At 31.5% G+C, this 20,595-nt stretch overlaps 1 protein-coding gene across 2 annotated transcripts; it reads left to right on the forward strand.

The window, feature by feature from the left end:
• The first annotated feature begins 1,200 nt into the window (after nt 1–1,200).
• Nucleotides 1,201–19,122, forward strand: LOC143244224 (uncharacterized). 2 transcript variants are annotated; one of them, XM_076488500.1, is made up of 8 exons: nt 1,201–1,453; nt 3,811–3,882; nt 5,381–5,483; nt 8,215–8,282; nt 11,400–11,469; nt 12,853–13,065; nt 14,816–15,034; nt 17,582–19,122. In XM_076488500.1, the coding sequence occupies exons 1-8, from the start codon at nt 1,431–1,433 to the stop codon at nt 18,677–18,679; spliced, it is 1,866 nt and encodes a 621-aa protein (XP_076344615.1). In that variant the 5' UTR covers nt 1,201–1,430; the 3' UTR covers nt 18,680–19,122. The 2 variants fall into 2 exon arrangements, with proteins under 2 accessions (XP_076344615.1, XP_076344616.1); XM_076488501.1 differs by lacking the exon at nt 3,811–3,882 and having other exon boundaries at nt 1,213–1,453.
• The last annotated feature ends 1,473 nt before the right edge of the window (nt 19,123–20,595 follow it).

A 20,595-nucleotide genomic window follows, 5' to 3' on the forward strand; every position in this document is an offset into this window, starting at 1 on the left:
GCAATCCTAAACTATAGGTAAATAAATATAATAAATAAATCGTACAACCTACGAGTTAACTGTTTAGCCTATAGGTTATATAGGATACCATTTATGTTCAAAACAACGTCCTGCTACTCAGTGTCTCAGCAGTAACTCTAAAGGCCCTTAGAGTTCATGGTGGGTACAGAACAGATAGCCTTTGTCCTTAACAAAAACATAAAGTCCTAAAACTTATTTAGTTCATATTTGCATTTATATGTTGTAATGAAAATAGAAGAGGACACGAAAAATGATGAAGCACGAATCAAATAAGTTTTATCCTTCAATGGCACAGTGAAATGTCTGTAGACTAACAATATTAGAAACTGCATTTCGATACAGTCGGTAAACAGAGCACAGATGGCTCATTTTCTAGCTTTGTGGTTAAGTACAAACAAATAAATAAACTTTAGGAATAATATTTGTTATCGTTACTATTTCATGGATAACAATGAGGGAGCACTTTCGCAATTTAATAATTGCTTTTCAGCTTTTTTTTTTATTCCGAGGAATCTACTTTTAGAAAATGGAGTTTGGATACAGCTTAAATTCTACTGAAGGACTCATTATTACAAAGACATACATAACGTTTTGACAAGCTTATGTCACCATTGTACAATTGTCTTTAGGTACCCATTCAAGCTATATCCAAACTTTAATTTGGGATCCAGTTCCTCAAGTGGATATAGTACAGATAGCTCTCGTTTTGTCACTTTAAGTTGGAGACCAACAATAACAATTTCCATTAAAACAAGAAAAGAAGAAGGACTGCATTTCTTAATTTTGAAGACGCTGAATTTAATTTTTTGTTCCTCCGTATGTCAGTGGTAAAATTATGGACTTTGAATGCTAAAATATGGAGTTCACTGTATATTACTTGCTGTTTAGCTTTATACTAAACCAACAACAAAGTGTTGTTTCCTTCTATTCATAAAAACATTGTAATATCGATCATAACCTTGTATTTCTATATTATACAAGTATATATATTGACATCTAATGTAACATAGATAGGCACAAAAGCATGTCAAAATAGATGTACAAACAATCTGTACATCAAAGATTGAAAATATAACAGTGTAATTTTCTATTTACTGAGTCATATGTGTTTTAACTAAACTTTTTCATATTATAAATCCTTTTAAAATCACATTTTATTTCTTTTTTATTTATGAAAATAGTCATAGCGTCCCCTATAACGCGTTATATGGTCCGCAGCAAGTGTGATTTGGTACAGGCTCTGAGAACTTAAATTAGGTTACGTTGGTAAATAGTGGCATATCAAATTTTTTTTAAAAAGAAGGTGAGAATAGCGGAAATATATTCCAGTTTTCACGTATTGTGATTCAAACTATTCTAGAAAGGTTTAAACTTAGGAAAATTATTGAATTAATTTGTTGAACGTCACGATGCATTCAGAATGTGAAGAAGGGTAAGTTAGTTTACTGTTAAATTGTATAGTGAGGTTTGTTTTTTTATTTTTGTATTAATGTTGATATGTTAATGAAACTATAAGATTAATGAATTAAACATTAGTATTAACACATCAAAACAACTTGATAATTCGACTGTATTCGAAAAATATGTTTCTTCAACTTATTGAATTTTTTAGTTTTTTTTACACACCGCTGCGTAGGTGTTCAGCGCTAGTCAAAAGTAGATTTCTTTCCTCATTTCTGGAGTGCCATTGCAGCTTGTTTGATGGTCTATAGGCAATATTATTATTTTATTATGTTTTTGAAAAATAATTTGAACCCAAGGGACCGAATGTAAATACAATTATTTTAATGGTATTAAATGCTTTAGGATTTTTGAAGTATTCTTAACACAAGCACTTTTCTCTCATAATTTTATCATAATTGTTTTAGCGAAAATCTTAAATTCAATTTATTTACAAGGAATCTGGTCTTTTCTCATGTCACCTGATTTGGTCAGTTGTAAGTCTGAGTGTATATGATACTGAAACTTGGGTTTCAATACTTGGAGTGAGTATAGCATAGATAACACCTTGTATCACCTTATGTTTCACAATGTAAATAGTTTTCATGCTTGTTCCACTTCTGTCCTCTTTTCCCTCTGGTTGACCAATGTGACCTTTGTTCCATGCTCTTTCACTGATATTACCAGGTTACCTAAGTTGTGATATTACAATTTTTTGTTGAATTACATGCTTCTGTGGCTTGGAATATAATTATCTTGCAAGTCTTTTAAAGTTTCACTTGTATTTTATGGTCAGAACCCATTCTTTAATCTTGTGACAAGTAGTCTCCTAGACAAATACATCCTTCTGTACCTCATATTCTACTCTGAGCGATGTGAATTTTCCAGTTTTGGCTGCTGACTATCCATTCAGACATTAGATGTCCTCTTCTCTATATGGCTTATGCTCATACAGTCATATTGTTTGTGACTGAGCCATTTGTTGGTATGATAAGTGTCAGTCTTAACTTGTATGTCTATCCATTATTTCAGTTAATGACCAGTGCTGGGGTTTCTCTCTACAACCTGTTGCCATTCTTCACTGTGTTGAACTTAAAGCCAGTTTCCTGGACCCTCTCAATAGTTTCTATAATTTCCAATGAAATTACCTCTTCTCATATCTGTTTTTGGCCTTACTAATACATAACTTGACCAATATCAGTGTGTGTTACCTCTTATTTTCTTGAGTGTGGGTATGGCTGGGTTGCTGTGAGAAGTACTTATCTGGCTAGAAACCTGTCTTGTAGTGACACTGCTCAAATGAAGCCAATGTTAAGTTTGTTATTTGATTGCTCCTTTTGCTATTTTTATAGTTCAGTTCCACACCCTCTTTAACTTGTCTGTTGTTGATTCTTCTGCAGATTCATACAACTTGTTTTATTACTGTATTCTGATCATAACTCTTGTTTTGTTTTAATTTGATTTGTTGAGGGTCCTTTGCTGTACTTTCTGCAGTTCGTCATAACATCCAGAAATGTAACAGTTTTTATGAGAAATATTCTTCTGTGTATCCATGTATCGGCATGAATAGAGGTATGCTAACCAACATAGAGCAAGTTTTACCTGGTTGGATAGACATTTTATTTTTAGACCACTGACAGATTCATTTTTTTTTTTTATTTTTTTTTATTTTGTGGCTTTTTGCTGACCCTTCAAGGTTTCTGTTGGTGTGTGAGTTATGCTTCTAACAGGTTTATAATGATCATGTATATGTCTTTTGACACTGAATCCTTTAATGTTTTAAACTGGGTTATCAGTTTCTATCATTATTGTATATGCCTGTATTTTTGTACACAGAAGTTGTAATTATGAACATGTAATCTATAGATGTGTTTGTTTGTTCAAGCTGTTATTTTGTTATTAAAACTTTTTAGCTCAGGTTTGCTTCACAACAAAGTGTTTGTGTGATAAGATAGTCTATTTACTTTAATTTTTAACAAATAAGTAGCATAAACATTTGAAAGTTTTTAGGGTTACAATGTAGTAGTACTATCCAACATATACTTTCGATGTGACACCATACTGTATATCCTTTTTATTTCAGGAGTTTAATAATTTATTCAGAAATATCTCTCATCTAAAGAGAAGCTTGTGAATGGCTTTGAAAGTTTATAGTAAACATGTAATGTGGAATTAATATGAGAATATACTTTGATTGAAGTTTTCCATATCTTAAAGTTAACAAAATGATAGCTTTGTCTTCAGGTATTGCTAGCTGAGAGTGAAATAGAACCATAATGTTATCAGTACTTCATATCAATACAGATTATCTAATTTCAACTCTATTTTATTTTATTATCTTTAACCTAGATGTATTGAAACTGAGATTGAAGCCTTGAAATCAATCTATGTTCATGAACTGGAAGTTGAATATGGTGAGAGGTGAGAGTATTTGACATTGTTGTGCTGCAGTTCTATTACAGTTCATATTTTTATTCTAGTCCTAAGTTAATTTCTAAAATTAAATTAGTTAATATTAAATACTTTCACAATTTGGAATAACTAACCTTTCTGATTATGACCACCTTATTCTCATGGCTGTTATCTGAAGTTTTATCATTCTTTGTGTTTAATTGGTTTTAATATTGTAATTAAGGGCATCATTTCTACCCATGTTTTAATGAGGACAAAGAAAAAAAAATTTTATTCAGGGTGTATCTCTTAAAACACAAGCACCAGAAATGTTCTAAAGTACTTAAAAGATTTGGGGCTTTGCTCCACAGATGTCAGAATTCATTGTTTCAATATGATGGTGATTGTGATTTTATATTTTTAATTTTTCAAAACATTGCTTCAGGATTTGAGGCACTGTCAAGTAGAATCTGTGCATGGATGCAGTATACTAGCAGCTAGTGACATCTCTGACCAGCAGTATTTTACAGAATGTTAATATGTCAAGTTAATAAAAAAAAAAAAAAAAAAAAAAAAAAAAAATTGAAAATTTAGTAGATGATTAAAAAATAATATTCTTGGGAAGTTGCAGCATACTAACCAAGACAAAATTTATTAAATATCCAGTGGGATGGATAAAATAAACAATATTGTGGGCAGTGCCAATCAAGAGAATTTGTAGAATTTTTAAGCAAAATTTTCATGGACCCAGAGTTTTCTTGGGCCCTCAAATTTTTGTAAGTCCTTGACACTCTGCCTATTATGCATAATAAATAAGCCAGCCTTGATAATAGCAAGGTTTGAGATATTAGGTGGTTCCTGTGGTGCCTAATATAAATGTTAGAGGACCATTAAGTTACTTAACCCAATCAGTTTGTAAGAGATCCCATATGAATTGGTCACTTGCCAAAATCTAGTGCCATGAAAGATAAATACTGTTATTATTGTGCTTTAGAATGCATTATTTTATTGTTGAGTTTGTGATTGTCTGGTTATGCAAATGCTAGATACAGAATGACACTGGATTAATTATGAAATGCATAAGGACCAAAGATTCTTACGTTTTTATATCTTATTTTTGTATGTTTTTGTATGGTTGATAATCACCAAAGTAAAGGACCCTCTTCTGCTACACTTAAAAAAAAAAAAAAAAGTGTAAATTTGCAGATGTTTAAAATTCACATGAGAAAAACACTAATACTATAATCGTATCTCATTCCCTTGGATGAGAATTGAAGATAGTCATGAAAATTTTAAAATAAAAATAAAAACCTCACAGCCAGAGAAATCCCCATTATACCCTGAAACTATTTCCAACTGTTATAACATATGTTGGACTCTGACATTTGTGACTTATCATCAAAGCCTTTGATTTCTTAATGTTTTTATTACTTATTCAGTAACCTAAAGTAGATTTAACAAATCATTTCTTATAGAATGAGAATTTCCTTACCTTTGTTTATGAGCTGTTATTTAATTGTTATTCTAGTGATCAACCAACAAGTGTAGCTGTTCATCTCCACCCAGCTACAGGAGAAGATACTGAAAAACAATTTGTAAGACTTACTCTGGTTCTAAAGCTTTCGTCAAGAGTAAGAATATTTATAATGCTCATCTTAATGGATGTATCATGTATGTGTGCATGTCTTACTATAATAGATATACTGTGTAATTTATATGCAAAACATGGTAACATAGAAGAGCAATATTATGTGATAATGAGATATACTGTGTATTTACATTGGTAACCAATATTATGTGATAATGTGGTGCTATCTATTGCATTTCGCCTCAAACATAAATCCATAAAAACAAAAATCACATCTTGAGTATTCAAGATTTGGACAGTTATAAAAATAACAATTTATTTATAACAAAACACAACTTTAAAATAAAAGTAATCTCCTTACAACAAGAACGTACCTTTCACTAGGACTGTAAGTGACACTCGACTTTAATTATATCTTTTGTTGTAATAACTTTAAATATAGTAGTACACAACTGAAGTTTTAAAAAACTTATTTATTTTATAAATAAAGGGTATAGCACTTTTAATATGTAAACAAACACTACAACTTATATCTGTGAAATTTCTGGAAATTTTGAGTTCTGTATATTGAATCATCATAATGCAGTAAGTTACGCATGGCTAAAAAGAAGAATCCAAACACATCTAGTACATTACATCCCAGATTAAAATGCATTGTTTTACAATTTATTAGAATTAGGTATGAATACTATGGTTAGTAATTACTAGTGCAAACATTCACAAAATGACCTGAGTAACGTCAAAATTGTTTTAAAGTTGGATAATATGTTGCTATAAATTTGTGTGTTTTATAACATTTTGAAACCTTTTTTTATATTTCAAGTCTGAGAATTGCAAGAGTTCTGTTGTTTGGTTATACTTGCTAGTTGTTTAAATTATGCTCACCACAGAGGTAACTTAGTTGTGAAAGGGCTCACTTTTCCAAAAGGAGGTCAAAGGTTGCCTGTACAAATCACCTGTTATACCCATTTGCACCACTATACAGTAGTATGTTATGTGTCAGTAGACATTAATGTGATGTCGCATATGAGACCTTAATGTTGTAAGTTGTACTTTTCTGATATCAGTAAAACATCCATGTGCCATGAATCATGAGAAGACTTGTACATTCTGTGGGCTACATTGCAGCATGACATAATTTTAAAAGCAAGAAATAAAAATATTTGTAACTCTTATTTTTGGTTTGACTTGCTCTTGAAATGCAACACTTTTTATGTAAACCTTGTAGAAATACAACTAATCACATTGGTGAAACTACAGTACAGAATTGTACACAAATTTTTAATACAAATGTTTCCTTCACATTTTTCTCTAGTGATTAAAAATAAAATAACTCTTCATGCTGTTTTTGGCACAAAGGATGTTAGAAATACAATGGAAATGTCGGAAATCTTCATTCGTAGGTTAAAGAAAATGGGAAAACAAAACTGAATGGATTTTAGAGTATCCAGTGAAATAATCTGTAAGCCTCTCTGTGTATTGTAAGTCAAACTAATTTTCTTGTTAATCATATTGCTCTTTGTTAGGTTTGACAGTACTCTATATAAATCTTTTCATCAGTTAACCAGTGAGAAGTGGTGTAGATAATATACATATCAAAGTACAAATATGCTTCATTGATTACCAACACATACCACAATTTTTTCTTGTACAACTTTATACAGTTGGTCTTTCTTTTGTGGAAATGTTGTACAAGTGACTTGTTACTTTCCTAAATGGAAAGTTCTTGTGTTTCATACTGTCATCTGGGGCACATCGATAACTTTTGCGAATTACCTCTCTTTTCACAGATTTTCATCTCTTACAAGATGTTGCACATTGTTAACTATAATTTGTATGCATCATTTTGCAGGTCTCTTTCTGAAGGGTCCTCTTGTACCAAATTGATCACATTCCTTTTCCAATGCCATTACGATTAAGGATATTCCATCTTTGAAATCCTAAGTCCCCTATCTGAACTTCTCATTATGATCTGAGTGTATGAATACTTTGTCAGAAAGAGTTTTTGCATGGCCTACCTGAAAGTAGTCAATTTTTGTTAGCATAACGCCACTTACGAAGTGTCAATGTCCAAACTTAGGTCTAGTATGTGTTGTTCCACCATAACTTAATCTTTGCTGTAGATGCCATATGAATTGGTGGTGTTGAAAATAATTTTCATGTAACAAACTGAACCCTCTATAGAACCAAAGGCAGCCTAAAATTGATTTTTTTTAATTTTATTACTGTTGACAAATTCTTTTGGTATATTACCTCGTTAGGATAGTTACTTCAAGTAGGTCTTTTTTAATTACTCTGTTTAACTTTCTCAACTTTGAAATTTCAAAAATACTAGTTACTTTAACCTAACAGCCATTTTTTGATCTATTACCATATTATCTGAAGATCTTAGCATTGTTTTTCAAAAGTGAAAAAAACAACAAAAAAACCCTGTTTATGATAAATTTCTTTGGCATATAAGTATTTTTTTTATAAGGTATAATATTTAAATTTCAAATATTTTGTTACTCTGATTAATTGATCTAACAATGGTATTTTTATTTAAATTTTCTTTCTGTGACCAGTGTGATAATGCAATCTCTATAATTTAGAAATTCATGAACTCAAGTTGTTTGTTGTATAAATAATTTTAAAACTACTGTGAAACAAATGCTGATGAGTTCCACATGAACTCCCTTAGAAATCCTAAGGCTAAAGTAATTCATCCGCTTGCTACTATACATTTGGTTAAAGAGACAATCCAAGATAGATGAAATATTACTTCTTTCTTTCAGTATCCTGAAGAAATCCCAACAATAAACATAAGAAATCCCAGGGGTTTATCTGATGATAAATTAGAATTGTAAGTATCATTGTAAAGATATTCTCTTCACATGACTGCTACTTAGAAACATATATTAGAATAAATTACTATTTATGTTCTTGTATAATACAAGATAATTGATAATTAACTTTAAAAGGGTGGCAACAGGAATTGTAGAAAAAAAAACTGTACAGAAACTAGTTTTAACTAAAAAACAAATTATATTTTCAACCCCACAATTAATAATATTAACAAAAATATCAACAAACAAGACTGGAAGTTTGATTTATTTTATCACTTCAAATCCTGATTTGTACTCCATGTCTACAGTATTTATCAGTTTCACTTCAGTCAGTCAAAACAGAGGTTCTTAGTTTGAGTAAACTGTCAGCAATAAATCTCCAGTTATGTTTGTTTACTTTTTGTAATCCCCATTTGTAGAATGTTTAAAATATCAGCTTTTAATTATCTACTACATTGACGTTTTTCATGCACAGCAACGGGCAAATATGTGCCCAGAGAAGAACACAACCCTCACCAAGTACACATAAAACATAACCAGTGAAATATCGGTCTTTTCAAATATAACAAATATGTTTAAAATGCTGATTAAAATAAAGCTTCTTATCTTTTTACAGCAATTATTTACTAAGCCAGGTAGGTGGCTTTGTGCCTGAAATTTCATGTAAACATCTTGTAATGTGTGTTCAGTACAAAAGCAGCCACTCCAAAAACCATTGAACTTGTATACTTATAATTGTGTAATTAAACTCTCAGTGAAAAATAATAAACTTTTATTTAAGTTGTAGACATTCACAGTACTCCATGCATTATATCTCTTTAGGTTTGGTGCAAAATACTCGGCTGGTTTTTGCTGTAGACTAGTTAAATGATAATAATACGAAATTGCTTATTTTTCTTATGATCAATGTTTGGCCTTAACTATTGAAATGGATAGTTCTGAGTTTTGTGTGAAAGATATGCCTGATATTCAAGGTGTTTTGTCTGAATCTTCTATTGCAGTCTTATTCAATGTATAGTTTTATGAATTTTAACAATTTCATGTAGGTGTTTTGTGTGTATGAATGGGGGGGTATTGCTGTTTCTCCTTGTACTTTTAAGATTTACTTAGTGTGTTTTTTTTTTTTTAACAAAAGAATGAATTTTCTTGCCTAATCAGGTAAATAGATTCCTTTTATGTGTATTCAACTAATGTTAAATTAGGTTTGTCTGAAATAATTTTCTTTTAGTTAAATTGTTTTTCCTGTTTTTTAGTAATAAATAATTTAAGTGTGATTGTATTATTTATATAATTATGTTCTTGTTGGTGTTTTAATCAACAAATTACTTTAAGTTCACTGGTAGTTCACAACTAACACTAAGATATGGAATGTTTCTTACAATATTAAATTATGATGTTGATTTAACCAGTGCACTCCTTGGTATGTATTCCTGTACTTGGTGAGCGGACCTCCCAGGGAAGGTTCTGTTCTTTCAGTTTACCTCCTTTGGGATCTAAACATCCACCTATGTGTTTGCTGTGCGTTGTGATCCCTGAAGGGGAGGAGACGATCCTGGTAGTTGAGGGGTTCAACCCTAACACAACACTTTGACCTTGAATTTCTGCAGACGGGTGGTTTTGGGGTGGCCCTCTTGGGTCAATCGGGTGGTCCACTTGGGCTAGGGTCAACCAAGTACAAGTGTTCGATGTTCTCAATAGGTGTTGTGGACATTGTGTCTGATGCTGGTGTTTGGGTATAGTGCTCATGAAAACCCTGGCATTGTCCTGCAGTGTTCTTGTTTGAGATTATAGTACATCCCCTTGTAGGGCTCTATGGTGGGTGGGGTCAGTGGGCACTGACATTCCCCTCTCTTTATTATGGATACTCCAAATAAAAATCTTAAATAGTGAAAAACAGTCTATGGGTAAACGACAACATCTTGAAGATTCTGAGCAGCAATCTTCACCATCTGTACCACCTGTTGTACTTCATTTTCTTATATTGCACTCACTTTCAGACAAACTTTCAGGGCTACACATCTTTTAAAATCTTTTTATTACTTTACTTTCTGAAAATGGCCATAACATCAAATAAGTCACAACCAGGATTGGAAAGGGTAACATCAGGTGACTGACGGTGGTTTTTGTACTTACCTGCGAGTCTTCCTGGTGAGCTATGATAATTACAGTTACACTACAGAAAGTCCTTTACAACTTGTATTGCTGTAGTTTTTGTCTTAATGTTGTAGACCAGATGTAAACATTGGTTTTATTCTATTTCTGTTTTGTTTTGTTTCTACCTGAATTTCCTTTTATGAATTTTACTAAATTTACTTTTAACTTTTTACCAGATGCTTGGCACAGATAGCCTAGCTGCTTTGTGCTATAAAACACTAAATCAACCAACCAATTAAATAATTTTATTCAGTACAATTTATTTGTTTAATTTTTTTCAATGTAATAGAACAAAATATGAATAAAGGTTCTCAGATTGATGCACCTGAGCATATAACAGTTCAACTGTGAACTAGCTATTGTAGTTTTCAGATAAAATCAAACTGACTTTTAAGCTACCAACAATTCCTTATCCCTATTGTAATATAAAATGTCCAAATAACGATACAGGGATCATACAATAAAAGAATATTATTAAACTTTTTTTTTTTCAGTCAAGTTTTTAACTCTTAACATAAAGAAACAACAAAGGCAAGTGGTTGTCTTCTGTACAATCTTAAATATAATATTTCAAAGGCATAAAAGGTTAAAACTAATTTTAAAAGAAAAACAAGAAATCCTGTGTAGTTGCATCAAACTGATGAGACCAATGATTTTCCACTTCGTACTAAATTCTGTGAGGTGAGTAGTGGATTATTCAACACTTTAAATCCAATAAGTTTACTGATGTTTATCTGTATAATAATATGAAGAGTTTTGTGTAATACAAAGTGTATTTAGAAGTTTCATTAAAATTTTAGTACTGTATTTGTATTAGAAAATGTTACTTTGATACTTCATTAACAAGGAAGTGATCATATTGCATTCTGTAGCATCTATATTAATTTTTAGAGTACGTGTTTGTGTATACTAATGTTTTGCAAATAAAGTGGTTTGGAGTTTAATCAGTTGTAACAATGATTTTTATCTGCTTCTTCCAGACTTTTTCAGAACTTGACCCTTAAAGCAGAGGAATCTAAAGGTCATCAAAGCATTTACGAACTGATTGAGGTACAGTACATCACAAAAGCATAATGTATGGTAAAAAATGTTAAGCAAAATGTGCGTGTTATTTATGTATAAACATTGTTTTCGTGTGTGTGTTGTCAATTTTAGGAGATCTTGCATTCCTTCACAATGTTTATGTAAGTAATTAAAATGATTGAAATATTTTGTAATCAAGCTAGATTTAAAATAATGAATCCAAATAGCTCTCATCATATGACAAGTGTTTAAAAGCAGTATTGTTGAGTTTGCACTTGCATTAACTTTTTGTTAAAACTTAAAGGGTAATACACAGACTTGTGACTTTTGACCCAAGAAGGGATGATAAAGTTACCTTTTCCATTGCACCCTGGAGCTAAGTTTGCCTGGGATTATTTCATTCTGTCTTTGATTCTGACACAAAGTTTGACTTTAATATTTTTTGGAAGGTGGCAGATGGCTGAATTGTTCTGTCATTAAGGACTTAGGAATTTTAGTTTTACTTAAAATACGGTGTCTATTAAATCAAATCCTCCACACACGTTAGAAATCGCTAGCTTGTTTGAAATGTGTATGTGAAGTTATAACGTTGATGCTGAAGTTCCATACATGTAGTAGAAGCAACATAGAAACATGCTGTAAATATAATTAGGGACTTAAAACTGAAAGGCTTTTGATGTGAAATTATTAGGTAAAGGTTTATGAGTTTGGTTAAAATAAACTGTTGGATGGAAATATTTGAAATTAGTAACTGTCAGTATCATACAAAAGGATGTTATAAAAATGTGTGATCTGTACAAATGTGTGAACATAGTTTTTGTGGTATTTCCAAATTAGATCTAACTTGAATTTTTTCTTCTCTCATCCTGTGATGGTTTAGAGGTAAATCTGAGGGCTTACAACATACAAAATTGGGTTTTGGTGCCTGTGGTAAATAGAGCACAGGTAACCTATTATGTACCTTTCCTGCATAACAATAAACAAACATTTGTTGTTTTTTTTAAATCTTCAAATCTAACATATTCTAACACTGAAGTTAATGAGTTAATTGGCATTATTAATCCAAGTTTGAGTTACTGATAAAGAATGAATATTTATTTCAAATACTTAAAAACATCAAAGTGACAATAAAATCAAAACTCATTAGAACTTGAGCTTTATTCAGAAAAAAACTTGTTTAAGCATGTAATATTTTACTGAGTTAAAATATGTTAAGTTGTTAACCTGGAAACTGTTGTTTGAAAATAAAAACATTTGTGTTTTACTGGTATTCTGTTAGATGCATGTGATGAGTTGAAGGTTGATTTCATGTGATAATTGTTTTTTTAAATATTACTGTTTTTTTCCATATGGAATGATATAAATAAGATGACCAACTGTTCTGTGAGAAACGATTTTCTTTTATTTTAGGTAGCTAAAGAACACCTTACTGTACAAAACACACCGAGCTGTCCATGTGCCATCTGTTTGTATCACTTTACAGAGGAAGACGTGTTCACCAAAACAGAATGCTACCACTATTTTCATTGCTACTGTTTATCCTGCTACATTCATCACTGTCTCGCAGAACAGAAAGAAGAAATTTCATCAAACAGAGGTGATGTTGAGAATAAGAAGATAGAGGTATGTTTCATCTTAAACTTTTGGTCATTTTCAGTGTGTAAAATAGAAAAGGATTATGATTAAACCAGTGATGTTTACATGCAGTTGTATTAGGTAAAGTACAGTCACTTTAATACTTTGGGGTTGCAAATCTATCAAATAGATAAGGTGCTGTGTTGTAGTGGTCCAAGGCTCAAACCATGACATGTTACTGAACGTGCTCTGTATCTTTGTTTATATGGCATTATAAATGGGATATTTACCCCTGCTATTACGTTAAGAGTACCTATTATGCATATTAGTTTTGTTATTGTAACTTAAACGGAAGTTATTAACAGTTTATCCAGCAGAATTAGAAATTGGAAATACTACATCTAATGCAGAAGACAATTATTTAGATTTAAAGTGATTGATAAGGATATCAATATAAATATTTTTGATAAAAGAAAATATTTTGCCTTTCCAATTTATGGTTTACCCTCCTTACATAGTAATATGCCATACACATCTATTATAAACATAATTTCACAGTTATTCACATATTATAAAACTTTGTAATAAATTACGTTTTAATAGTAATGTTGAAATACTTGTACAATTAATGGATTTAATGAAGAAACTTTAAATAAAATTATTAAATTATTCTGTAACAAATATAAAAATATTTTAAATAAATATAAAGAAATAAACAAAATTAAAGAAATTTTAATTACAATTTCTAAACTATGTTTAGTTTTATAAGGTTGTTTAACAACTTGGCACTTATTTAGAGCATGATAGTCACAGTAGACTTAATAAATATGTGGTGATTAGGAGCCATACTAGTTTTGTTTTGGATAACTGGGTGGAACACTTTGTATTAGTATAAAAAGCATGCTATCAATGAGTGTCTTTCTACCATAACTGGGGGCTAGAATGGTAACTTCAGGAGGTAAGTTTTAAACTTACTTAGTCCTAACTGTTATTGCCTTTTCTTATTCTTATTTAAATTAATTTTTCTTTAGTTGGGAAAGCAGTCACCTTTCCCCAGTTGTCTGCAGCCAGTAAAGGCTGATATAGATGTGGGACATTGTGGACTTGATCACCCATATTTTGCCCTTCTTATTTCTATTGCTACTTTATTTCTTATGTAGGACTGCAAATAGAGGTTAATGTAAATAGATGGTGTATCCCCACTATAATGTGGGTCATACTTTTTCAGTTACCTCCAAAACCTAGGCTACATTTTATAATCCCACATTATAGCTTGTACCCTGGGATTTTTTCAATTAGTGTAAAGTTGTTTGTGTTTTTGTTTTTTTTTGTTCAGTTTATTCTTGTTTCAGCTTATTTGTTTTAAGTTATAACAAACTAATATAATTAGTCAGAGGTTTGGATTTGCTCTTTTTAACTCTGTTCTTCCTTGTGATTTTGTTTACTTAATTATATAAAATCGTGGAATTTCTGACCTCGCTAGTAATGAGTTGTGAAGCAAAATGTGTCATTCAGCTTGGAATGGACAAATATTGAGTAAGTATTTGTAGTGTATAGAGGTGGATTTCCATGATGTGTTATGCAAATACTGGTGAAATAATTATTTTGATTTTAGTTGCACATGAATATGATGACAAATATATATAAGTTTACCTTATGAATAGTAACCTAGTTCATTTCTAATGACAACTACACCATAGTTTATACCTTTTCTTTCTCTTTTTGAAACTTGTCCTTAAACATTTGAGGGAATTAAAAAAGAATGCAACACAATGCATTCTTTCATTGTATTTTTCAGGTTATTTGTCCAGTTTGTCGTGCACATATTGACGACACATTCTTTGCTGGGAAAACTTTTCCTGTTCCCAAGGAATCTGAAGAAGAGCAGTATTTTAAGATCACTCCAGATCTTCGTAAGCAGCAAGAATGGATGGCTTTTTTATTTGAAAAACAGAGAGCCAAAGGAAGCATAATTGATGTGGAAATGGAAAAAAGAAAGTTGCTTTTAGAAATATCGGTAAGTCTGGTGATAGATGTTAACTGTAGGCCTATTTTCAGCAACAGATGTAAATTAATGTTGTACTGCACCTGAGGTAGTCTGAATAATTGGTTGGTCAGATGGTTTCCTCCAAATGGAATTTTAAGTGTCTCCTAAGCAACGAGGATAGTTTTCTCTTTGCTCGAGAATGGAGTTTATATTAATTCTTATAATTAATCAAAATATTAGTAAAAAAGCATAATCTACACTAAATCACTCATTGGTTAAAAAAAGGTCTAAATATTGTATCAATCGTGTCTTTCTGAAACGTTGACAATACTAATTTTTAAAACATTTCAAAATACAATGGTACCTTTGTTCTCGAACGACTCCCTTCTTGAACATATTGTTTGAGAAAAAAATCTCGGTTGTTGAACATAAACTTGGTTCCCGAACCAAGATGTTGTGGCCCGAATAACCCTTCGACCATTTTCGGCCCATGCCAAGCTTGTCCAAAACATCTTACCAGCACCTGTCGCTCAGTCCACACCTCTGCTAAAATCTGCTGTGAACGTTCTTGTTTTTTTTTTTTTTTAATATTCTGATTAAATAAGCCACCATGGGGTCAAAGAAAGATAATGAAAGCAGCAAACCATAAAGAAGTTGTTAGAGCCACAATAGAGGTGAAAAAAGATCTTGCAGCGAGGTATTAGAGTGGTGTTTGCGTGTCTGACCCTGCTGCACAGTTTGGTATGGCAAAGTCTGCAGTCTGCACCATACTGCAAAATAGAGGTCATTAAAGGAGCTGTTATTGCAAAAGGAGTGACAGTGCTTACGAAACAAAGATCACAAACAATGTAAGAGGTAGAAAAACTGTTGTTGATTTGGGTAAACGAAAAACAATTAGCTGGTGATAGCATTTCTGAGACCATTTGTGAGAAAGCAAAGCAGTTGCTTGCTGACCTCCTGAAAAACAACCTTGGAATGAGTGCTGATACAAGTAATGCCTTTAAGACTAATATGGGGTGGTTTGAAAAATTTAGGAAGAGAAGTGGCATACATAGTGTGGTGAGACATGGGAAGAGTGCCAGGCAGAAACAAACCTCATTAGATAAGTTTTTATAGTGAGAAATAGGTCCAGTGAGTTTCAAGCAGGTTGTAGCAGTGCAAAGAGACAGAAAAGAGAAAGAACCCCAGAAGGAGAGTTACCTGACGTTTTTATGCAAAGTGACTCCTCTTCCAAATAATAATAACCCTCCTACTCTCCATGTTCCTTACCACCTTTCACTTATGCCATCAGCTCTCCTCAGCACAGGTAAAGTGCAGTTAAATTTTCATTTATTGTTTTTTTTATTATGTTTATAGTTTTTGTGGTTGACTTTATGCATATAAGTATTATTATACAGGTATAAATAAACAATATTTCTTACTTAAAATGTTTCATAATGTGTCATTTTTGAAGGTCTGTAACAGATTAATTTAATTTGCAGTATTTCTTATGGGAAAATTTGATTTGGTTTTCGAACAGCCTTCTGGAAGGAATTAAGTTTGAAAATCGAGGTACCACTAAATATTAATATAGTTTTTTGCCTAATGCTTCTGCAAGTTGTTAAGTTTTTATTAGATGAGGACAAAATGTGATTTTTTGAAATTTTCCATATAATTTGTAGTTTCTTGCATGCATTACTAATTAATTACTATATGAAATAAAATTTTCTGAGTTTTATGTATCTATAGGGATAAACTAGCCTGTAACTTAGTTACAATTATCTTTCACTGTTATACCATTGAATTTCCTTGAGTTTACTGTCATTACAAGTGATGTATCATAAAGTAGGTGTAACCCAATGTGCTTGGCCATATTTTCATTTTATTATTTCTGTGTAAACTTCATCTATATTTTATAAAACATTTTGTTAGTTGGTCCCTAATCATTTCTTTCCACTATCTAGGTCCTTTTTGCATTATATATCTTGTCCCATTTTTAACCCATTTGTCATAGTATGGACGTTACTTTTGAACCTTTGTATTTCATTTGTTTTTAGACCCTTGTTACTACATAGTTTTGTCCCTTTTAGAATTCTTGCACTATTGTACTTCCCTCTTTTAAACAAAAATTCCATGAACAAACTTTTATCTTTTTCACCATTTCTTGTTTCAATGAATACTATTTGATAGAACAGCTATAACAACATGGACCAGGGAACATTAGTTGCACAACTACTAACTCCAGCACCTAGTTGTTGATTAATAACTTAATACTGTGACCTATCTGAGATATCTACCAACATGTCTGTAAATCTAAGTGTGTTATACACGTTATTAAATATTTCTACAAATGCATGAATATCAATTGCTGTTGTAGTTTCTTGTCTTGATATTTTTTGTTAGTCTGTACTTTTTGTTGTTTATTATTGTGTGGCTTTTATATACCTAATGAGTTTCTAGAAAAAATTTAAATAACTTTTGTCATTTAACAGGATTTATCTTCTGTTATCATTTTTCTAGAACTTTTAATAACCATTCAAAATTCTACTGTAATGCTAAATAAATGCTGTAAATAAACATCTGGTTTGTTTTTATTAGGCAACTAGCACAGAAGGTATGAACAACAATGCTACCTTACACAGTAATTTGCCTCAGAATTCATTAGAAATTGAGGAACCAAATATTTTGGCTGCCACAGGTAGTGTGAGTGAAGAAGAAACCTTGCAGTCGTGTAAAAATAAACGGGAAGCTTGGAAACCAACCAGTTCTAAAGCTAGGAAACTTGAGAATTCCAAAAATGCAAAAAAAATAGCTAATTCAACATACTGTTCTAATAGGAAAACACAGTTTAGTGTGGGTGGTTCAAAAACAGTGTTGTCAGCCATAAATGGTGGTAATCAGGCAGGTGGTTGTCCAGATGTAGAGGTTGATAAATATGGTTCAGTTGAACAGGTATGTGGAGAGCATCACAGCAGGAAGAAAACGTATGAAAGATTTTGGAAGAGTGGAGCTCGGGAACCCAGAAATTGGTATTCCGAAGAAAAATATGCAAGAGTTCCATGTAAAGACAAAGGATTCTCTAATCCAGTGATACAAATGAAGTCTTATAATAGTAAGAATTGTGATGTACCATCCAAGAGTTATCCATCAAATGACTGCAGTGCAAAAGCTGATGGTAAATCACACAATAACAATCAAAACCCTCTTCAGAGCAAAAAATGTATGGAAGATTGCCAACCAACAAGCAACACTGTTAAAGTCAACAGATCTCGGAATAATGAAATATTTGAAGATGCTTCTCAGCAGACAAAAATGTTTAATAATAAAGTTTTTAACTGCAGAGTGAGAAATTATGATCCACATAGGGCTAGATTTGGGTATGAACTGCATTTTAACAGGCATAAAAACAAGTACCCACCTCCTGTTTATGGATCTAGAAATATTCCTGAGGAGAAACTCAACAGAAAACAATTTCAGAGACATCAAGACATTAGTTTAGGTTCTGATAAATCTATGAACCTGACAGAAAAAGACGCAAAAAATGAGAAAGAGATAAAATCCACTAATTCAAACTACTGTAACCAGGTTAACTCGAGAACTTTACCTCTATCACAGACCATAGTCCAGCCTTATACTAGAGGGTTTAAACCTCCACCAGGATTTAGTGGACCCCCACCAGGATTTGAAAGAAGATGACAAAAGATATCTATTATAGACCCTGTTACTTGGGTAAAAGGGTGGTTAAGACATTTCTCGTTTTTTAAATTAAGTTCTTTGCACTAGTGTGTACATTAAACCTATAGTATTTGTATAAAGTATTTACTTTCTAATATTATCTACAACAATTATTATAATGTTTTATCTTGAATAAGATAAAATTCTTTCATTTTAGAAAAGTCATTTCTTTTGTATTGGAAACTCTTTAGTGATGTAGTCCTAATACTGAATATAAATACAATGTTGGTACTTAAATTAATCTGTAGCACTGATGACTAAACGAAGATTGCTCTTTTAATTAAGTACACTTAAGATATTAGCATTTTTTTAACAAAAATAATTAACTATTATGCTTTTTATTTTGTAAGTTCAAAGTCACCTGTAATCCATACTAAAATAAAACCGTGTTGAGAAAAAAAAAATCTGGTAATTTATTAGATTCAAATTGAAACGGTGAAGTGCTGAGAAAAGGGTCTTTACTTTTCGTAAAATTCAAAACAAACCAATTCTCTGTTGTCTAGATGGAAATGACCATAACTTCTCTCGAATCGAACTGTACTAAAATGACACGTTTTTCGGTCATTAGTTGATCCCTCTTTTTTTTTTTTTTTTTGTAGTGTTTCTTGTTGAATTATGTAACTTTTGGTTTTTTTTTAAGTGTTTACCACTAATTAATTTTTAACATCTTGTGGTGTTGTTCAAACAAACGAAAGATAATACGGGGCATGTGAGTGCAAATTAGTTAATTAAAAAGAAAAAAGCACTTTTGGCAATCTGTAAGGAAATTTCTATGTTCATTTAAATGTTTCGTATAGTGAAACAGTAATAAAACATGCAGTCTCTCTAAATAAAGTAGTTTTGACTTCTAAAAGTACGAATTATAATTAAAGCACAGAAAATTCGCAACGAACAAAAACAAATTTGAAGTATTTGACGTACTTGGTATCTCTTGATACCACAATGAAATAATGGATTAGAAACTCCAAAATTTGCGATTTTAATTTCTTTTGTAATTTGTTTCTTTCCTTGAATATTAACATATAAATTAAAAAAATAAACGTATCATAAAATACTAATGAAAATATTGTAAAGTACTTTTAAAATGTACCGTTTTTATTTTTTTGCGTATGTAACATTCCAAAACTTTAAGGAAACTTTCCGGTTTTATTGTTTCATTGTGATGGCACATTAACAGAGTGAAACCCAAAAGTACCACGTCTCGTGTTTCATCTTAAACATTTTTTCCTTTTATTAAAACGTTTGCGAGACAAAGCCCAACCTAGGTGAGGTGACGAGAACTAATATTATTGAATACTGCAGTTGATAATCACACAAGTTATCAAATTGAGTTGGCATGTTTATTTATTAATTTTTATCTAGCCACGATCACCAATCAACTACAATGTCTGTATTGACCATTAAAAAAAAAAAAAAAAATCCTTACCTAATTTTGCCGACAATCAAAAACTGGTCGATTTCTCTTGGACCAGTTTCACTCCAAGGCTGAAAAATCTATTCCAAAAAATCCAGTATTATCTAGAAATATAAACTCAATTCTATAAGAGGTTAATACACTGTCACCAGCACCACATGCAAAAAAAAACTTCATAATTTATACCTCCAATAAAAGATCAAGAAACCAAAATGTCTACCCAAGAAGCTAGTTGTGATTGACCAGCAAACGCAAGCTACAGCCACTAAGAAAATTCCACCAAAAGATCAGCAAAATTAAACGTGGGTTAAGGAGGTTCAAAGTAAAAACTCGTCCATTGAAAAGTCTTCTACTTGTACCTAGATCAAAACAAACACCACAAGCAAGGTAAGACGAGCTTAAACGTGCCTTGGTCTGGATATAAAAGTATACCACACCTGTTCAAAAACACTGGTTGATTGTC

Source organism: Tachypleus tridentatus, chromosome 2 (genome assembly GCF_004210375.1).
Source record: "Tachypleus tridentatus isolate NWPU-2018 chromosome 2, ASM421037v1, whole genome shotgun sequence".
NCBI classification, from domain to species: domain Eukaryota; kingdom Metazoa; phylum Arthropoda; class Merostomata; order Xiphosura; family Limulidae; genus Tachypleus; species Tachypleus tridentatus.